The 22,463-nt window shown below is 45.3% G+C and overlaps 1 protein-coding gene across 1 annotated transcript in view; it reads left to right on the top strand.

Moving 5' to 3' along the window:
• Positions 1–22,463, top strand: part of ppfia2 (PTPRF interacting protein alpha 2) — a 368,545-nt gene that overhangs the window by 209,864 nt on the left and 136,218 nt on the right. The window contains exon 19 of the mRNA XM_086009289.1: positions 11,861–11,942. Coding sequence (XP_085865415.1) covers positions 11,861–11,942 — 82 coding nt within the window. The remainder of the gene's footprint in view (positions 1–11,860; positions 11,943–22,463) is intronic.

Below are 22,463 nucleotides of genomic sequence, written 5' to 3'. Positions count from 1 at the left end.
TAAAGCTACTCCAGTGTAGGAAGTAGATTTGTTACAGTAATATTAACCCTATAAAGGAAAACACGATTTTGTTCAAAAATAAAACCATCTGGGGGCAAAATTCGGTTACACTCCGTTTGGTGGCGGTAACCGAAATATCGCCGGCGATTTAGCGCCCGGCACGGAAGTACCTCCCTGGCCGCTAAATTCGGCTTACCGCCCCGGCGAGGAAGCAGAGCGCAATCTTGGGTGCTCCACTTCCTCTCGGGGCGGTGTCAGGGGCGCAAAGTGCGTAGCACTGGAGCACTACGTGCCCGCTCCGCGTAGTGCAGACGCGTTTCAGCTTCCCTCCCCTTCTGATAAAGGGGAGGGACGCTGCGAGCTCTGCAGGGCCGCCAATAGCCCACACTAGCCTATCAGGACAGCGTGATGCGGTGGCTGCAGCCCGGCACTGAGACACGGTGTCAGGCTGCGCGATGGCAGCCATGGACCATGCCAAGGGCTGCCAGGAAGGGCCGACCAAAAATAAAATGGTGGCATGGGTCGCAGCTGCACCTCCCTTTAATTAGCGCCCCGCGAGTGGAGGCGCTAAGGGCAGGTGCAAAGGAGATGAATTTTGCAGCCTTTAAGTATAATTTTTCTCAACTCTTACCTTTCCAATTTTCTCAGTTCTGTTTTTATTTTTTTTAAGTTTATTTTTTTTTCTACCTAACCTAACCATCCTACCTTTTAGAGACCTTTATTTTCCCAAAGTAGTATGGTTGAAACATTTTACTTACCTGCTTTCTTCAGGCTCCCACCATCCATTTTCAGCAAGTTTGCTTTTTAAACTGGACTTTTATTGGTTGAAAACTAGTTTCAAAAGTCATTTTATTAAACTATCAAAAGTATAACCCTGGAAAAATTGGCATGTTCGGATCCCAGCTGCATGTCATTCAATATTTTAAATGTTTTATGTGTCAAAATAGACAAGGTCATCAGGTAAGTTTGTTGGCAGCCCCCAAAGCCAGGCTGCACCTAGACTAGAAAACTCATTCATGACACTAGAAAGGTTAGAGCATATATCTGAAGCTCAATTTATGCTGAGCTAAAACATTTTGGTCATTTATTTTGTCAAATTGAACATGCTCTTACAAGAAGACTGTACTTGTACATGAATTATCTCAAACATATTTTTAAGACTATTTCTGTGTTTTATCAAATAGTTCCAAATATCTCTGTCACACATTTATTTCAGTTTCACATCAACCATGTTACTCTGATGTTTAATATTCTAAGACCTCTGCTACAGATTTTTTTTAATTTGCTTTTTTGACTTCCATGAAGAGCCCCTATAAAGTATGTGTGTATAAAATCGAGTACTGTAGGTCATGACAGATAATATCTCCTGAATTTGTTAACAAGTATGTCTTGTAAATTGATAATTCCCTTTTTAGATAACAAGTGGAGAAATAAATCTGCTCTCTACTTAGACAGGGCATTTGAACAGTACTTGTAAAATCCTGTAGGTCTACATACTTAACATAGTGGAACTGAATAGTGAATTGTTGGATTCATTAATCTGTTGCTAACTCACATTCAATATCAAATTCTCTATATGTTCAATTGCAGTAAATATTTGGTTTCTATGGCTCAATTAATTTACCCCTATTTTGCTGATTGTTGTTCATGTTCACATTTAACATCTGTGTGCTTTTCTTTTCCATTCATCAACTCCATACATGAAAAGCACATTCGGGTAAGTTTTATTTGTTTGAGTGCTATTCCATTTCATCATTATTACTTTTATATGATTTGCCTTGCATTGCACACTCCCATCAGTTCACATGGGAACAGTTCCAATCCCAGCTTATTAAACTAAAATTTCACTTTCATTCCTATTTTGTCTTTATTAATTAAATTTTTTGGAAGATAGTACAATTTATTAAGGTGTCTACATGGTACAAGTTAACCAAGCAAATCATAGTTCCACAATTATCATAATCTGAATATTAAGACATCGGGCTGGATTTTGATACTGGAGGCGTGTAGGAGGCGGGACTACAACTTTTGGGGTTGTAGTCCCGCCTCCATCGAGTTCTAGCCAACCCACGCGATTTTCACTTGATTGACCTTGTTGAGCCCACCCAGTGGGCTCAGCAGGCCAATTAAGGGCCACCCGGCAACAGGTGATGTCACAGATTGACATTTCATCTGTCAAGAGCTTTTGACAGATGAAATATCAGCGTTTGACAGCTCTTTGAAGCTGTCAAACACTGACAATCTGTACACTAAGTTAATTCCTTCCTCTCAGGCTGATTTAGAGATCTCTCCAGAACAGAAAGCTGAATGCTGCAACTTTTGACAGCTCGCGGCCATTCTGCTTTCTGTGCCAGTGAGATGAGCGACTCCCGAGACCTGTAAAGGTAAGTAAAGGTAATTAAACTTCTTTAAACACTTTACACACACCAAACACACTTACCTCTGCACTCATGCACCCATCACTCACCTGAACACCGGACATCTCGAACCCTCCAAGCCCTTCAGCCCGACGGTCCGCCTCGCTAACTTGGCGTGGTTTGGAGCCGTCGGGAATCCCACACTTCAGGAATAAAAATAGGGATTAGGCTAAAAGCTGCCTGTTAACCACCTGTTAACAGGCAGTTAATTGGCACTAATCCTCTTTCCGCCTCGGGGAGGCAGCTCCCAGCACAGGTCGGGTATCCGCCTCCTTTGAAACTGGCATGGAGGCAGGTTGGGGGCGGGATGGGTTCATGCCCCCCAATTTCGAGATTTTAACCCCCCACACGCCTCCAATCCCACCTCCACGGCCCAATGAAAATCCTGCCCATCTAGTCCAATGATGATGTTCAAGTTACAAAGGTTATAACATCTCAGATTAAATACTACTGTATTAGCATGCAGTAATCTTTGCATAAAATTAATATGTACAATATGCAAAATAATTTTCTGGTTGGAGATGAGACACAAAGAAACTTTTAAAGACCCCGTACAGGTTTGTGTCCAATATACAATAAATTATTTATAAAATGATAGGCTACTGACATAAGAGGAATAGGGAAAGGGTAACATTGTATTGCTTTCTGGACGCTGTTGTTCGGAGATAGGTTGAAATCCATCCACACAATACATTCTCTCGACACTTACAAGAACAATTTTTTATGCACATGAGAAACATGACACATGAGAATTTGGAGGAACTCTCCTGTAATTAGATATTGAGATAATTGTCAGAATCATACAGAAGGCTCCACCAGTGTAATTGATTTAGAAGATGTAAGTATAATTGAGTGCAACATAAAAAATGTATCATTACCTCCCATTACAAAAAGCACTAACCTTTAATCATTGCAGCAAAGTAGATTTTTTTTGTCGACGATGTGCACAGTAATCACGCACTTCTTAGGCCTGATCAATCAGTGTCTTTTTCAGTGAAACTGCAATTGATATAGCAGATACACACCAATACCTTAAGTAGCAAGATCAGCTATACCCAGCTCCCAGAGACAACCTGCCAACCATGTCACCAAGCCGCATTATATAGACAGCTCGTTAACCATAATAAACTAACCAACCCCCAGAAATCATGAAGTCTCTACAAGTTTCCCACCTGCATTCTGCCAGACATATCTTTTACCATGATTTTAGCTTTCCACATGAAACAGGAATTCTGCCAACCACATTTCTTGACTGTTTTATCCTAACTGTTTCATCAGGAAAAAAAAGTGTTTCCATATGTGATTTCCAAAATCTGCAATCCAGATATAATTGGTAAGTGGCTGTATTTTATGCAGTGTTGGAGAAAAGCCCAAACTGTATCAAAGTATTACCTCCATCTAGCACAATAGCCAAGAAGTGGTGAAACTTAGTCGATGAGGTCAGCAAAATTCAAATGGTATATAAAATGTAAAAGTGTTTAGTTGATAACACAGAAAGCAAAAAGAACACACAATAATGGTGCAGTATCAGTGCAATATAACCCTAGCTATAAACAAATGTTGTATAAAAGGGAAGCTTCTCAAATTATACAGAACAGTCTGAAAAATACAATGCATAATATAGCATACTTCAATGATTGTAATTACTGGTTTCAATTATGTAATTATTCTATAATTCAAAAATATGAGTGAATTGACAGCAATTTTTGACATCAGCAGCTATGGTCACATGAACCCAATACAAACATAAGCTTCCCACATTTTGGTTTGCTCCAAGTATAGAAAATCATATATGCATTTATAAAGAAGGCAATTATCTTCCTCTGACATCCTCCAGCTAAGCATTATCTTCAACCTCTGCCACAAACTCCGCTGCCTCACTGCCAACTCCAATGACTTCCCAGGCTGAACCAGACTGTATGCAACTTCAACATCCTGTATGATCCTGATGCGCCATCAATTACTCAAAAGACTGAGGTTAAGCGAGTAACAACCAGGCTTTTATTAACTAAAGAATGAAGGTCTAGTCTCGAGTGGTCGACCCGTCCAGAATACTAAGGGACTGGGAGGTAGTCACTTATATACCTGGAATAGTGGGAGGAGTCAGCCGAGGCATGTCCAGACCTGTACCTAGTGGAATACACATACACATACAGACAGGTATAACAGTGGTTTACCACATTCACCCCTTGTTTAAAAATGAGTCCGACGGGGTGAAGTGTATTTAAAAGTTCGTGTATTGGAGTCTCTCCGGAGGTCTTGTCTGCCGCTGTGATCGACGTGGCGACGGCAGGGGTGGTGGAGCTTCCGGCGTCGCGTCCCGTGTAGGCTGGGGCACTGGAGTGTAGTCCTCGTGGGTGACGGTCCAAGGCGAGCCGGCTGCTGGGGTTGGATATCGGGTCGTGGGGGGGTGGTGGTAATGGGTAGTGGGTTACAGCGGTCCCCGAGGGTGTCGTGGGGGGGGTGGTAATGGGTAGTGGGTTACAGCGGTCCCCGAGGGTGCGAGGTCTCGTATGGAGACTGTGTCCTCCCGCCCGTCCGGGTACGCAATGTAAGCGTACTGGGGGTTGGCGTGAAGGAGGTCGACCCTCTCGACCAGGGGGTCCGTTTTATTGGTCCTCACGTGTCTTCTCAGTAGTACCGGCCCTGGGGACGTCAGCCATGGCGGTAACGCTGTCCCCGATGTGGACTTCCTTGGGAAGACAAACATTTTCTCGTGAGGGGTGGCATTGGTGGCAGTGCAGAGCAGTGACCGAATCGAGTGGAGCGCATCGGGGAGCACCTCCTGCCAGCGGGAGGTCGGAAGGCCCCTAGACTTTAAGGCTAGTAGGGCGGCCTTCCAAACTGTTGCATTCTCTCTTTCCACCTGTCCGTTCCCCCGGGGGGTTGTAACTGGTGGTCCTGCTTGTGGCTATACCCCTAGCGAGCAGGTACTGGCGGAGTTCGTCGCTCATAAACGATGAGCCCCGGTCGCTATGGATATAGCTGGGGAAATCGAACAGGGTGAAGAGGCTGTTCAGACATTTAATGACCGTGGCACTGGTCATATCCGGGCAGGGGATAGCGAACGGGAAACGGGAGTACTCGTCAATGATGTTGAGGAAGTACACATTGCGGTCGGAGGAGGGGAGAGGCCCTTTAAAATCGACGCTCAGGCATTCAAAAGGGCGAGTGGCTTTTATCAGGTGGGCTCTGTCTGGTCTATAAAAGTGCGGTTTGCACTCAGCGCAGACTTGGCTGTTCTTGGTCATGGTCCTGACCTCCTCAATGGAGTAAGGCAGGTTGCGGGCCTTGATGAAGTGGAAGAACCTGGTGAACCCCGGGTGGCAGAGGTCATCGTGGAGGGCCCTCAGCCTATCGATCTGCGCGCTGGCGCAGGTGCCACGCGATAGGGCATCTGGGGGTTCATTGAGCTTCCCAGGCCGGTACAAGATCTCGTAATTGTAGGTGGAAAGTTCGATTCTCCACCTCAAGATCTTGTCATTTTTGATTTTGCCCCTCTGCTTGTTGTTGAACATAAAAGCAACTGAACGCTGGTCAGTGAGCAGGGTAAATTGTTTTCCGGCCAGGTAGTGCCCCCAATGACGCACAGCCTCCACAATAGCCTGGGCCTCCTTCTCGACCGCGGAGTGTCTGGTCTCCGGGCCCTGGAGGGTTCGTGAGAAGAATGCCACAGGTCTCCCCGCCTGATTAAGGGTGGCGGCCAGAGCGAAGTCGGACGCATCGCTTTCCACCTGGAAGGGGATGGATTCGTCCACTGCGTGCATGGTGGCTTTGGCAATGTCCTCCTTGATACGGTGGAAGGCCAAGCGGGCCTCTGCCATCAGGGGAAAAGAGGTGGATTTGATCAGCGGACGGGCTTTGTCTGCATAGTAGGGGACACACTGGGCGTAGTAGGAAAAAAACCCTAGGCACCTCTTCAGAGCTTTTAGGCAGTGGGGCAGTGGGAGTTCCATAAGGGGACGCATCCGGTTCGGGTCGGGACCGATGACCCCGTGTTCCACATCACAGCCAAGGATGGCAAGGCGGTCTGTGCGGAATATGCACTTCTCCTTGTTATATGTCAGGTTCAGGAGTTGGGCGGTGCGGAGGAATTTCTCGAGGTTTGCGTCATGGTCCTGCAAGTCATGGCTGCAGATGATCACATTGTCTAGGTAAGGGAAAGTGGCCTGCAGCGCGTTTTGATCGACCATCCGGTCCATCTCCCTTTGGAAGACGGAGACCCCGTTGGTAACGCCAAAGGGAACCCTAAGGAAGTGATAGAGGCGGCCGTTTGCCTCAAAAGCAGTATACTGGCGGTCTTCGGGGCGGATGGGGAGCTGGTGGTACGCTGATTTCAGGTCAATGGTCGAAAAGACGCGGTACTGCGCGATCTGGTTGACCATGTCAGCTATGCGGGGGAGTGGGTAGGCGTCCAGCAGGGTGTAGCGGTTTATTGTTTGGCTGTAGTCGATGACCAGGCGTTGTTTCTCGCCGGTCTTAACGACCACAACCTGGGCTCGCCAGGGGCTGGAGCTGCCCTCAATAATCCCCTCCTTCAGGAGCCGCTCCACTTCGGTTTTGATGGAAACCCTGTCCCCGGCACTGTATCGCCTGCTCTTTGTGGCGATGGGCTTACAGTCGGGGGTGAGGTTAGCAAACAGTGGGGGGGGGGTGGGACTCTGAGTGTGGAGAGGTTGCATCTGGTGCGCGGCGGGCAATTTGGAGGCTGCTGGCTGCGGACTGTGAGTGGGGGGAGGGGGCCACCGTACGCCATCATAACGCTTTTGAGGTGGCACTGGAAATCCAACCCCAGTAGAACGGCAGCGCAAAGTTGGGGCAGGACCAGGAGTTTAAAATTATTGAACACAGTCCCGCCTACTACTCGTGTCACCACGCAGTAGCCGCCAATGTCCGCTGACTGGGACTCGGCGGCCATAGAAATCCGCTGGTGCGCAGGCAGGACTGGGAGAGAGCAACGCTGCACCGTGTCGGGGTGGATGAAGCTCTCTGTGCTCCCGGAGTCAAAAAGGCAGTTTATTGCATGGCCGTTTACCTTAATGTCCATATTGGACCGAGCTAGTTGGTGCGGTCTCGTTTGGTCCAGCGTAACAGAGGCCAGCGTAGGGGTCGGTGTGTCGCTGCGGGTATCAGATGGGGGTGGGTTGGCGGCCTGCTGCGTCCCGGCTGGTGTCCAAGATGGCGGCGTCCATGATTCCCATGTGGCTGGAGTCGTCCAAGATGGCTGCTGCTGCGGTGGTTCGCACAAGGCTGGGGAGGCCCAAGATGGCAGCCCGCACGGCCCACACACGGCGCTGTTGGGGGCCCAAGATGGCGGCTCGCACGGCCCACACGCGGCGCTGCTGGCGTTCGGGGTGGCTTTGGCCTTGCAGACGCTAGCGTAGTGTCCCTTTTTCCCGCAGCCCGAGCAGGTCGCATTCTTCGCCGGGCAGCGCGCTCTGGGATGTTTGGCCTGGCCACAGAAGTAGCATTTCTGGCCTTGGGATACTGCTGTCTGGTTTTGGGACACTGCTGCGGTGGTTGGGCCGTTGTTGGGCTGTGGCTGGGGTGGCACGGTGCTATGGGGCTGTCCTACCGTGTCCCAGGTTGTCGTTCCCCGCGGCGTCCATGGTGCAGAGGAGTAGGCATCCATGCCCCGGTAGGCTGCGTCCAGCGTTAGTGCGATTTCGGAGGCTTTGTCGAGGGTGAGGTCACTCTGCTCCAGCAGTCGCTGTCGGGTGTAGTTGGACCTGTGGCCCGCTACGAAGGCATCCCGGATCAGTTCCTCCGTGTACTTAGTGGGCGTTACCGCCTTACACCCACAGGCCCGGCCAAGCACGGACAGTGCTTGGAGGTATTCCTCAGTCGATTCCCCAGGTTGTTGCTTGCGACTCCCCAGGAGGTGCCTGGCGTAAACTTCGTTCACAGGGCGTGTGTACTGGGTCTTGAGGAGCTGGAGGGCGGCTGTGTACGAGGTCGCGTCCCGGATGACTGAGTACACTCGGTGGTTCACCTTGGAGATCAGGACAGACAGTTTGTTCGCATCCATTACGACCGCAGTGGAGGCAGTCAGGAATGCCTCGAAGCACATGAGCCAGTGAGCAAACTTGGTGGAAGCGTCCGCTTCCCGACTGTCCAGGTCCAGGCATGCTGGTGTGAGGATCTTCTCCATTATAAAAAATTTAGTTAATAAAATTGATGCGCCATCAATTACTCAAAAGACTGAGGTTAAGCGAGTAACAACCAGGCTTTTATTAACTAAAGAATGAAGGTCTAGTCTCGAGTGGTCGACCCGTCCAGAATACTAAGGGACTGGGAGGTAGTCACTTATATACCTGGAATAGTGGGAGGAGTCAGCCGAGGCATGTCCAGACCTGTACCTAGTGGAATACACATACACATACAGACAGGTATAACAGTGGTTTACCACAGATCCTGAGCTACATTTTTGATTGCATATCCTTTTCATTACAGATACTTCCTTCGCCGTAACATTGCCCATCTTCATCTCCTACCTCAACCTATCTGCCACTAAAACCCCCATGCTTGCCTTTGTTACTTTTAGACTCAATTACTAGAAAGCTTTCTTTGCTGATCCCCCAGTCCTCCACCTTTCAGGCACTATATTAATGCAAGTTATTGTTGCTGCATCGTGTTTGAAAAAACTGATGTCCCGGTGAGCTGCAGGCGGTAAATGGGTGAGCGGGTAGTCATCTGGCTGTTTTGCGGATCCGGCTGACAGGTTGGGTCTGGGGATGGTAGGCAACCCCAGCTGGCAAACCTGGGGCCTCAGGTGGACTAGCAATGGGCTGGAGTTTTTTTGTAGGTCTAGGAGCAGCACTCCTGCATCTTCTGGGCCTACAAAAATAAAAATTAAGAATTTCTTTGGCCATTTGTTGAGCCACCGCCAGCGGTCCTTTTAAAGGTCAGTGGTTCGGCTGCTCAATGGCTCGTGCAACTGAGCTAAGTGTGCATGGTGCATGCTCTGTCCAGTTGTACCTGAAGTTTACAATCGAGGGCTGCAACCAATGTAGGATGCTGATTTTCATATTTAAATAATCTTAGGCCTGTTTCTACTTGCCCATTTACAGGCGTGCCTGAATATTGCATCAAGCAAACTTTGGATGTCAATTGGGCAGCTAAGGTAACCGTCCCCCTTCTCTGATTTAACTGCTAGCCACCCATTTTTCAGGTGCAAAATGGGCAGATATGAGTTGAATCTCTCCCCCAGAGAGTTTTTGGTATGTTATTTCACATAGTTTTGAAATAGCTAAAGATAAACCGAAAGCTGTCTTTCCTTATCAATTTCAAAATGGAAGCATGAGCTGCACTGTATAAAAGACCAGGCCAAGTTAATTGTGGTAATAAGTCAAGATACAGAGCTTTTGTTCTCAGTGCTAATTAAGTTGTACAGTACATGGCAATGCATTAATATGTAATCAAAACTCAGAAAATTAATACCTGCACATTAGCATTCTGTGCAATAATTCCTATTCTTGTGTCTTCAATGATTGGCAGATCTGATTTCAGAGGATTTTGGACCGCATAAGTTCTTGGACATTGTCCCATAGTCTCTAATTCTGGCAGGAAAAGAAAGAGAACTTACATTTATACAGTGTCTTATCATAACTCTCAGAACTTCCCAAAGTATTTCACATATAACAATTTCTTCTGAAGTGTAGTCACTGTTGTGCAGGTGAACAGTTTTGTGTTAGGCTATCTGAACTCCATGATGAACTAAGAATTACATTGTTCACATACAACACCTTACTTTGAAGGTTTTCCAGGAGACAAATCTCATTGTTTCTTCCAAAAATCTTCTAAATTACCATTACATTCTAAAAATTATACTTTAACATCTTTCAGACTGATTCTAATGTTATTGTTTTAAGTTCTGTGCTGATTCAGAATATTGTTGTATTATTTGGCTTCAGTATTAATTTATATAAATAAATCTGATGTATAGTTTTCATATATACACATTGGTTTGATATTTTATGCCTTTGAGGAGAGATAGAAGAACATGGTGGACATCCCACATGATCTCCAGTGGCCTAATTAGGAGTCAGTTATTAAGCCTGTGCAAGCTAACCCACATATGGGAAGTATAAAGATACATATTTAAAATAATACGTGCTCTGCTTATGGAAATTGTCTTTTAGCAGTGAACGCAAGAAATGTGTGTTGGAGGGAAAGACCAAACTGTAACAAAGCGTTACCTCCATCTAGCACCATAGCCATGTATGGGAAGTATAAAGATACATATTTAAAATAATACGTGCTCTGCTTATGGAAATTGTCTTTTAGCAGTGAACGCAAGAAATGTGCGTTGGAGGGAAAGACCAAACTGTAACAAAGCGATACCTCCATCTAGCACCATAGCCAGGAAGTGGAGAAATTGAGTTGATGAGGCCAGCAAAATTCAAATGGTAGTCAAGACTGAAGCCTAGATTTTCTGAGTAGTGTTATTTTAACATAATCTCTAACTCAATTAAAGTAGAATTATTGCTGACATTAAAAAACAACAATCAGAACAATGAAGCGTAAGAGTTGAACTTATAATGCTTTCATTGGGAATTAAACACTTTGCACGAAGGAAGATAAAACATTTTCATTGTGCGTGATTGATTTATGGAAAATATTTTCACAAACTGTTCCTGTGTTCTAGAACCTTGTCTTACAGCAATATAATTTAATATACCTGTACAATCATAAGTACTACAGTGACATTAATCATATTGATCTTGCAATGACATTCATCTGAGACATTAGTTTGGGTCAGTTGATAGCACTTTTATCTCTGAGCCAGAACGTTTTGGTTTCCAGCCCCACTTTTCCACATAATCTACATGATTTCAGTGCAGAAAAAGGTGCATTGTTGGAGGTAACTTCTTTTGAATGAGACTTTAGAACAAGTCATCTGCCTGTTCAGATGGATGCAAGCGATCCCATGACACTATTTAAGGAAGAGCAAAGAGTTCTTCCAGTGTCCTGGGCAAAAAAATTCCCTCAACCAACATCATCAAGAACAGATTAACTAGCTATTCATATCATTTGCTGTTTGAGGGACCTCACTGTGCATGAATTGGTTGCCATTTTTGCCAACATTACAACAATGGCTGTGAAGTGCTTTGGGAGGTCCTGGGGGCATGAAATGTGCTGTTTAAACACAAAGGAGGTGAAATTAGTCTTCGATGGTAGTGAAAAATGGATGATAGTGAATCGGCAGCCACCCAATTTTTTTCCCATCGAAAAGAAAATCAGACAGGGTGTAAAACAGGCTACCGATTTGCTATTTCCTGTTTTGCGCTATTGCCGAAAACAAATTTCACCCTCAAAGTTTTTTTCTTTTACATGAATATAGGGGTGATTTGAGAATTATGCCTAAATGGGGCAACAAAGAGTAGCCAAGTATAAGGCAATGCCAATCTCAAAATATCTATATGATTTGGTGTTCTTTACAGGCATGAACTATTAGAAGAAGCCCGGAGAAAAGGTTTGCCATTTGCACAGTGGGATGGACCAACAGTAGTCGCATGGCTTGAGGTAGTACTGTATTTTTAACCCTTTCCCTTCTGAATAAAAACAAACAATACACTAACTTACAAATCTATATGAGCAAATAAGTGGCATTTATAGTCGGCTAAACAACAACTCACTCAAAGAAAAACAACTTGACATAGTAGATTTACTTTTCATTATTCAAGTTTATTGACATTACAGGGGTAATTTTGTGAATTTGCATCCCCAGCAATAAGCATCATCTGCCAGGAGCACAAATTCAGGATTTGTTTCAGTGCCCCCGTAATTGTATGACCATTAATTGAAAATCATGGCACCAAGTTCTCAATATGCACTCCCAGCTGGTAAAGCTCCATACCGGAAATGCAAATTCATAAAATTATCACTACAAATCATTACAAAGGGAGACTGAGTAAAAAAATATTTGAATTCAAAATGAGTCTCCTATTTTATCTTTCTTAAACTGTGTCTTCTGGTAACACAACAATGTTTATTACTTATAACAACAGAAAATGCTGGAAACACTCAGCAGGTCAGGCAGCAGCAAGGAGAGAGAAACAGAGTCAACGTTTAGGGTTGAGGACCCTTCATCAGAACTGGAAAAGGTTAGAGAAGAGAGATTTTTAAACAGGGGCAGGGAAGAGTGGAGGAAAGAACAAAGGGAAGATTTGTGATAGGCTGGAAGGCAGGAGAGATTGACTGAGAAAAGGGATGATGGTGCAAGGCATAAAGAGAGATAATGGGACAAGTTAAGAAACAAAAGATGACTCTAGATGATGTGTGGATGGCGATGGCAGAATCATCAACAGCTATCATGTGAGATAACAAGGGGGGGAAAAAATAAAAAAATATAGGGGCCGAGGTTATAGTCTGAAATTGTTGAACTCAATGTTAAGTCCAGAAGGCTGTAACGTGCCTAATCGAAAGATGAGGTCTGTTCCTTGAGCTTACGTTGAGCTTCATTGGAACAGTGTAAGAGGCCAAGGATGGAGAGATCAGAGTGGGAGTGGAGCGGAGAATTAAAGTGACAGGCGACTGGAAACTCGGGGTCACACTTGCGGACTGAACAGAGGTGTTCCGCAAAGCAGTCACCCAATCTGCATGGCTCAACGTAAGCTCGAGGAACAGCACCTCATCTTTCGATTAGGCACTTTACAGCCTTCTGGACTTAACATCGAGTTCAACAATTTCAGACTATAACCTCAGCCCCTATTTTTTTAAATATTTTCCCCCCTTGTAGCTGGTAGCTGTTGATGATTCTGCCATTGCCATTCACACCTCATCTAGAGTAATCTTTTGTTTCTTAACTTGTCCCATTACCTCTCTTTACGCCTTGCACCATCATCCCTTTTGTCAGTCAATCTCTCTTGCCTTCCAGCCCAACACAGACCTTCCCTTTGTTCTTTCCTCCCCTCCTCCCTGCCCCTGCTTAAAAATCTCTCTTCTCTCTAACCTTTTCCAGTTCTGACGAAGGGTCCTCGACCCAAAACGTTGACTCTGTTTCTCTCTCCTCAATGCTGCCTGACTGCTGAGTGTTTCCAACATTTTCTGTTGTTATTTCAGCTTTCCAGCATCTGCAGTATTTTGCTATTCTATTAATGTTTATCACTTTGTAGGATCTTAAATGCCTCTTAAGAGAGACATTAAAATACAAAGCAATACAGTTCCATAACAGAATGACTAGTTTTGACTAACACATTTATAATATAATATACATTAAGCACATGTGTAAACATAAGGCGTTGATTCCCAAATGTTGTTCAAGGTTTTTGTTGTGATTTTTAACAGTCCAAGTAGTTGATCAGGCTGATTTACTTTGTGAAACTTATTTTCCTTCTCTCTTTGATCCCCCACACTGCACGCCCTCACCGCCCCTAAGTGCTAGTCAGGCGGAGCGCACTCAAAGGGTATTTCTGGGTTCAAACATTCCCACCACCTGGTCGGTCCTTGCAGCTGCAAATGAGGATGCACCACTTCTCAGGCCTGCAGCAATGGTAATGGGGTATGGTAGCATAGTGTGGTTATGTTACTGAACTAGTAATCCGGTAGGCCTGAACTAATGATCTGAGAGATGTGAATTCAAATCCCACCACGGTTGCTGGGAAATTTAATTTTAATTTTTTTTTTCATTCCTGGGATATGGGTGTCGCTAGCAAGGCCAGCATTTATTGCACATTCCTAACTGCTCTTGAGAAGGTGGTGGTGAGCCGCCTTAGAACATAGGAAAATAAGAAATAAGAGCAGGAGTAGGCCATAAGGCCCCTCGTGCCTGCTCCGCCATTCAATAAGATCATGGCTGATCATTGACCTCAACTCCACTTTCCCGCCCAATCTCCATATCCCTTGATTTCCCTAGAGTCCAAAAATCTATCTATCTCAGCCTTGAATATACTCAAAGACTCAGCATTCCCAGCCCTCTGGGGCAGAGAATTCCAAAGATTCACAACCCTTTGAGTGAAAAAATTCCTCCTCATCTCGATCTTAAATGGCATATCCCTTATCCTGAGACTATGCCCCGAGTTCTAGACTCTCCAGCCAGGAGAAACAACCTCTCAACATCTACCCTGTCAATCCTCTTCAGAATCTTGTATGTTTCAATCAGATCACCTCTCATTCATCTAAACCCCAGCGAGTATAGGTCCATTCTACACAATCTGTCATCAGAGGACAGCACTCTCATCCCAGGAATCAATCTAGTGAATTTTCATTGCACTGCCTTCAAGGCAAGTATATCCTTCCTTAGATAAGGAGACCAAAACTGTGCACAGTACTCCAGGTGTGGTCTCACCAAAGCCCTGTACAATTGTAGCAAGACTTACTTACTCTTATACTCCAACCCCCTTGCAATAAATGCCAACATGCCTTTTGCCTTCCTTATTGCTTGCTGTACCTGCACGCTAGCTTTCTGTGTTTCTTGCACGAGGACACCCAAATCTCTCTGAACACCAACATTTAAAAGTTACTCACCATGTAAAAAATATTCTGTTTTTCTATTCTTCCTAGCAAAGTGAATAATCTCACATTTCCCTACATTATACTCCATCTGCTGCCTTACTGCCCACTCACTTAGTCTATCTATATTCCTTTGCAGATGCTTTATGTTCTCCTCACAGCTTACTGTCCCACCTAGCTTTATATCATCAGCAAACTTGGATACATTACACTCGGTCCCTTCATCTAGGTCATTAATATAGATTGTAAATAGCTGAGGGTCCAGCACTGATCCTTGCAGCACCCCACTAGTTACAGCCTGCCAACCTGAAAAAGACCCGTTTATCGCTACGCTTTGTTTTCTGTCCATTAACCAATCCTTCATCCATGCTACTATATTACCTCCAACCCCATGAGCCATTATCTTGTGTAATAATGTTTTATGTGGCACCTTATCGAATGCCTTCTTGAACCGTTGCAGTCCTTGTGGTGAAGGTACTCACACAGTGCTGTTAGGGAGTTCCAGGATTTTGACCCAGTGACGATGAAGGAACGGCGATATATTTCCAAGTCAGGATGGTGTGCAACTTGGAAGGGAACTTGCAGGTGATGGTGTTCCCATGAGCCTGCTGCCCTTGTCCTTCTAGCTGGTAGAGGTCGCAGGTTTGGGAGGTGCTGCCGAAGAAGCCTTGGAGAGTTGCTGCAGTGCATCTTGTAGATGGTACACACTGCAGCCACGGTGCGCCAGTGGTGGAGGGAGTGAATGTTTAGGGTGGTGGATGGGGTGCCAATCAAGCAGGCTGCTTTGTCCTGGATGGTATCGAGCTTTCTGAGTATGGTTGGAGCTGCACTCATCCAGGCAAGTGGAGAGTATTCCATCACACTCCTGACTTGTGCCTTGTAGATGGTGGAAAAGCTTTGGGGAATCAGGAGGTGAGACACTTGCCACAGAATACCCAGCCTCTGACCCGCTCTTGTTGCCACAGTATTTATGTGGCAGGTCCAATTAAGTTTCTGGTCAATGGTGACCCCCAGAATGTTGATGGTAGGGGATTTGGCAATGGTAATACCGTTGAATGTCAAGGGGCGGTGGTTAGACTCTCGCTTGTTGGAGATAGTCATTGCCTGGCACTTGTGTGGCGCGAATGTTACTTGCCACTTATCAACCCAAGCCTGAATGTCATCCAGGTCTTGCTGCATGCGGGCATGGACGGCTTTATTATCTGAGGAGTTGCGAATGGAACTGAACACTGTGCAGCCATCAGCGAACATCCCCACTTCTGACGTTATGATGGAGGGAAGGGCATGGATGAAGCAGCTGAAGATGGTTGGACCAAGGACACTGCCCTGAGGAACTCCTGCAGCGATGTCCTGGGGCTGAGATGATTGACCTCCAACAACCATGCAGAACCCATGAGCATCGGTGAACAGGTTATTGGTGAGGAAGTGCTGCTTGATAGCACTGTCAACGACACCTTCCATCACTTTGCTGATGATTGAGAGTAGACTGATGGGGCTGTAATTGGCCGGTTTGGATTTGTGCTGCTTTTGTGGATAGGACATACCTGGGCAGTTTTCCACATTGTCGGATAGATGTCAGTGTTGTAGTTGTATTGGAACAGCTTGGCAAGATGCGCAGCTAGCTCTGGAGCACAAGTCTTCAACACGACAGCCGGGATGTTGTCGGGGTCCATAACCTTTGCTGTATCCAGTGCACTCAGTCGTTTCTTGATATTACATGGAATGAATTGAATTGGCGGATGAAGACTGGTTTCTGTGATGGTGGGGACCTCAAGAGGAGGCCGCTATGGATCATCCACTTGGCATTTCTGGCTGAAGATGGTTGCAAATGCTTCAGCCTTATCTTTTGCACTCACGTGCTGGGGTCCACCATCATTGAGGATGGGGATATTCATGGAGCCTCCTCCTCCCGTTAGTTGTTTAATTGTCTACCACCATTCACGACTGGATGCAACAGGACTGCAGAGCTTTGATCTGATCCGTTGATTGTGTAATCTTTTAGATTTGTCTATAGCGTGTGACGTAAGAAAACTACTAGGCACTTGGTCAGAGTATTAAACAAGGCTTTAATCGACTGTTTCACAACATAGAAGTCTAGTTATCCTTCACTAGTTCCTGTTTACAAAATGTCCCTGAGCAAGCTGGGCCCGTGCCTGAGTATTTATACTCTCCCTGGACAGCGCCACCAGCAGGCCGCCCAGTATATTTCATAAGTCCTTTCTACATAAATGGCATGATTTATGTCAGCATGCTCTTTCTGCTGTTTAGCATGCATGTAGTCCTCTGTTGCAGATTCCCCAGGTTGGCATCTCATTTTTAGGTACACCTGGTGCTGCTCCTAGCATGTTCTTCTGCACACTTTATTGAACCAGGGTTGGTCCCCTGGCTTGATGGTAATCGTAGAATGAGGGATATGCCGGGCCATGAGGTTACAGATTGTGGTGGGATACAATTCTGCTGCTGCTAATGGTCCATAGCGCCTCATGGCTGCCCAGTTTTGAGCTGTTTGATCTGTTTTGAATCTATCCCATTTAGCACGGTGGTAGTTCCATACAACACAATGGAGGGTGCCCTCAGTGTGAAGACGGGACTTTGTCTCCACAAGGATTGTGCAGTGGTTACTGCTACCAATGCTGTCATGGACAAATGCATCTGCGACAGGTAGATTGGTGAGGGCAAGGTCAAGTAGATTTTTCCCTCTTGTTGGTTCTCTCACCACCTGCCGTAGGCCCAGTCTGGCAACTATGTCCTTCAGGCCAGCTAGGTCAGTAATGGTGCTACCGAGCCACTCTTGGTGATGGACATTGAATCCCCCACCCAGAGTACATTCTGTGCCCTTGCTACCCTCAGTGCTTCTTACAAGTGGTGTTCAACATGGAGGAGTACTGATTCATCAGTTGAAGGAGGGCAGTAGGTGGTAATTAGCAGGAGGTTTACTTGCCTGTGCCATGAGACTTCATGGGGTCCGGAATCAATGGTGAGGACTCGCAGGGCCAGTCGCTCCCAACTGTATACCACTATGCCGCCACCTCTGGTGGTTCCGGCCTGCCGGTGGGACAGGACATACCCAAGAATGGTGATGGAAGTGCCTGGGACATTGGCTGAAAGGTATGATTTGTGAGTATGACTATGTCAGGCTATTGCTTGAATAGTCTGTTGACCAGCTCTCCAAATTTTGGCATAAGTCCCCAGATGTTACTGAGGAGGACTTTGCAGGGTCTGCTGTGTGCCGTTGTCATGTCCGAAACTGGTGCCTGGGTCGATGCCGGGTGGTCTGTTCTGTTTTTTTCTTATTATTGTTTCTTGTAGTGATTTGTTACAACTGAGTGGCTTGCTAGGCCTATTCAGAGGGCAGTTAAGAGTCAACCACATTGCTGTGGGTCTGGAGTCACATATAGTCCAATCTTCCTTCCCTAAAGGACATTAATGAACCAGATGGGTTCTCATGACAATCCGATAGTTTTATGGTCACCATTACATAGAAACATAGAAGATAGGAGCAGGAGTAAGCCATTCGGCCCCTCGAGCCTGCTCCACCATTCAATGAGATCATGGCTGATCATCCAAATTCAGTACCCTGTCCCTGTCTTCTCCCCATATCCCTTGATCACTTTAGCCTTAAGAAATATATCCAACTCCTTCTTGAATATATTTAACGAGCTGGCCTCCACCGCCCTCTGTGGCAGAGAATTCCACAGGTTCACCACTCTCTGGGTGAAGAAATTCCTCCTTATCTCAGTCCTAAATGGCTTACCCCTTATCCTTAGACTATGACCCCTGGTTCTGGACTCCCCAGCCATCAGAAACATCCTTCCTGCATCTAGTCTGTCCAGGCCTGACAGAATTTTATAGGTTTCAATGAGATCCCCTCTCAATCTTCTAAACTCCAGTGAGTATAAGCCCAATCTCTTCATACGTCATTCTTGCCATCCCAGGTATCAGCCTGGTGAATCTTCGCTGCACTCCTTCCATGGCAAGCACGTCCGTCCTCAGATAAGGCGACCAAAACTGCACACAATACTCAGGGTACGGTCTCACCAAGGCAGTACAACTGCAGCAAGACATCCTTGTTCCTGTACTCGAACCCTCTTGCTACGAAGGCCGACATACCATTTGCCTTCTTAACCACCTGCTGCACCTGCATGCTTACCTTCAGCGACTGGTGCACAAGAACACCCAGGTCTCTTTGCACTTCCCTTTCTCCCAATCTATTGACATTCAAATAATAATCTGCCTTCCTGTTTTTGCCACCAAAGTGGATAACCTCACATTTTTCCACATTATAGTGCATTTGCCATGTTTCTGCCCAATCACCCAACCTGTCCAAATCATACTGGAGTTTCACGACATCCTCCTCACAGCATACCCTCCCACCCAGCTTTGTGTCATCTGCAAATTTGGAGATATTACATCCAATTCCCTCGTCCAGATCATTAATATATATTGTGAACAGCTGGGGTCCTAGGTCCGATCCTTGCGGTACCCCACTAGTCACTGCCTGCCACTCGGAAAACGACCCGTTTATTCCAACTCTTTGCTTTCTATCCGCCAACCAGTTCTCTATCCAAGTCAATACCTTGCCCCCAATCCCATGTGCCTTAAATTTGCACGCTAATCTCTTATGCGGGACCTTATCGAAAGCCTTCTGAAAGTCCAAATACACCACATCCACTGGTTCTCCCTTATCTATTTTACCAGTTACATCCTCAAAAAATTCCAGTAGATTAGTCAAGCACGATTTACCTTTTGTAAATCCATGTTGACTTTGTCCGATCCTGTCACTGCTTTCCAAGTGCTCTGCTATTACATCTTTTATAATGGACTCTAGCATTTTCCCCACTACCGATGTCAGGCTTACCGGTCTATAATTCCCTGCTTTTTCTCTACCACCTTTTCTGAATAGTGGGGTATCATTAGCTACCCTCCAATCCATGGGTACTGTTCCGGAGCCTATCGAGTTCTGGAAGATGACCAGCAATGCATCTACTATCTCCAGGGCCACTTCCTTAAGTTCCCTAGGATGTAGATTATCAGGCCCATGGGATTTATCGGTCTTCAATCCCGTCAACTTCCCCAACACCATTTCCCCACAAATACTGATTTCTTTCAGTTCCTCCCTCTCATTAGTCCCTATGTTCCCCAACATCTCTGGGAGGTTATTTGTGTCCTCCTTTGTGAAGACAGAACCAAAATATGCATTTAATTGGTCTGCCATTTCTTTGTTCCCCATTATAAATTCCCCTGATTCTGATTATAAGGGACCTACGCTTGACTTCACCAATCTTTTTCTCTTCACATATCTATAAAAGCTTTTACAGTCAGTTTTTATGTTCCCTGAAAGCTTACTTCCATAATCTATTTTCCCCCTCTTAATTAATCCCTTTGTCCTCCTTTGCTGAATCCTAAGCTGCTCCCAATCCTCAGGTTTGCTGCTTTTTTTGGCCAATTTATATGTCCTCTCTTTGGATCTTATGTTATCCCAAATTTCCCTTGTTAGCCACGATTGAGTCACCTTTTTTGATTTATTTTTATGCCAAACTGGGATAAACAAATTCTGTAGTTCATCCATGCGATCTTTGAATGTTTGCCATTGCCTATCCACCGTCAACCCTTTGAGTGACATTACCCAATCAATCCTACCCAACTCGCGTCTCATACCATCATAGTTCCCTTTATTTAAATTCAGGACCTTAGTCTCTGAGTCAACTACTTCACTCTCCATCTTAATGAATAATTCTATCATATTATGATGGCTGCCATCCATTGTTCCTTAACCTGTCCCATTACCATCTCCTCTTGCCTTGAATATCTCTTAATGTCTCTTTTCTTCTCCTGCCTTCCATCCTATCACAGACCTTCCCTTTTGTTCTTTCATCCCCTCCCCCATTTCCCAGCCCCTAAACTTGCTTTAAAATCTGTTCCTTTTCCTGCTTGTTTCCAGTTCTGATGAAAGGTCTTCATCCTGAAACGTTAACTCTGTTTCTCTCTCCACGGATGCTGCCTGGCCTGCTGAGTTTTTCCAGCGTTTTCTGTTGTTATTTCAGATTTCCAGCATCCGTAGTATTTTGCTATTGAGGAAAAGATACTTAACTTTTTCCTGGATCCTGGCCCTTTCATAACCTCTCAGTCAAGAGGGGCAGGGTGCAGGAACTAAGGCCTATTTTTTCTAGGCATCTGCCAGACATTGGGGAAGGAAAATGAGGCAGGAAAGCTGAATACCCTCCCTCCCACCTTATTTGCATAGCTGCACCTTCTTGAAGTGTAACTGCTTTGCTCTCCCTTCAGGGCATCGTTAGGAAATCCCTGGACAATATAAAAGAGGCAAAGACCTGCCATAATGACTTGTATCTCTACCCTATCCGTTATTTTCTGTTATTGAACTTGTTAAGACTTGTGTATAACAGAAAAGTTTTTTCAATGTCCATGTTTCTTTTTTATTAAAGCTTGGAGTTAATATTTTAAAATCCAAACGAATTAAGAGTAGATTTGTATAATGATGCATAGAATTATCTAATGCATATATGAAACCATGTTCCTGGTATATATAAATGACCTGGAATCACAATCTCATTGCAAGGTAGTTACATTTCAAATGACACCAAGCTATGAGAGACTGAGGAGGCAGGCAACATCTTGCAATGAGAGCTCAACAGAATTTCCAGCTGCACTGATCATGGCAAATAAGGTACAATTAGGACAGATGCAAAGTACTGCATATCGGAAGTAAAAATAGGAGATATGTGCATTCCATGGGTGGGATAGTACTTGCCAAGAGGGAAGTTGAAAGGGACCTAGGATTGTTAGGTGCTGTGTCATTCATCTTGTCTAAACATGAGGCAGTAGTAAACAAAGTCAATAGGATGCTGGGTTATATTGCCAAATCAGTTGACTTTCAAATCCCCAGAGGTAATGCTGTAGAGTGCTTAGTCAGGCCACACCTGAATATCATGTACAGTTTTGGTTACCATGACATGGAAGGACCATCCAGGCAGAGGTACTGCAGAGGGAAACAACATGGTTGATTGCCAGTGTCAGAGGGTAGAGCTATAAGGTACACTGTTCAGCCTTGAAAGAAGACATCCCAAAGGGGATCTTAGACAGTTATAGAAGATACGTAAAGAGATGGAGAAAGTAAACTCAAAACAATACTTTCAGCAGGACAAATGGACACAGGTTCAGTTTTGCAAAAGGCACATTTACGACAGATATCAGGAATTTTTTCTTAACAGAGAGAGTAATCAATAGCTGGACCGGGTTGCCAAGGAGAGTAGGCCAGAACACTGGACTCATTTTAAGAAACATGAGAAGATGGAAGATGGCAGCATGGGTATTCTGGAAGGATAAGATTAAATGGACAAAAGAGCTTTTCTCAACCAAAACTTTCTTGTGATCTTGTGAATCATTGGAGGTAATCTTAACCCCCAAAAATGGATGGGAAGTAAAAATGTTAAAAATTTCAAACACCACCCTAACACGCCTCAAAGCCACCCACTTCTGATTGTAATGGAGACAGAATGGGGGGTGGGTGACCAATCTGCTCTCAGGAGGCGGTCAGTCATTGAAACCTTTTAAGGAGGCCGCATATCTCCATTT

The sequence above is a fragment of the Somniosus microcephalus genome, chromosome 16 (genome assembly GCF_052327205.1).
Source record: "Somniosus microcephalus isolate GS21.2 chromosome 16, FLI_Smic_1.0, whole genome shotgun sequence".
NCBI lineage: Eukaryota > Metazoa > Chordata > Chondrichthyes > Squaliformes > Somniosidae > Somniosus > Somniosus microcephalus.
The sequence above is the reverse complement of the archived record's forward strand: the minus strand, read 5'-3'. Positions and strand labels throughout refer to the sequence as shown.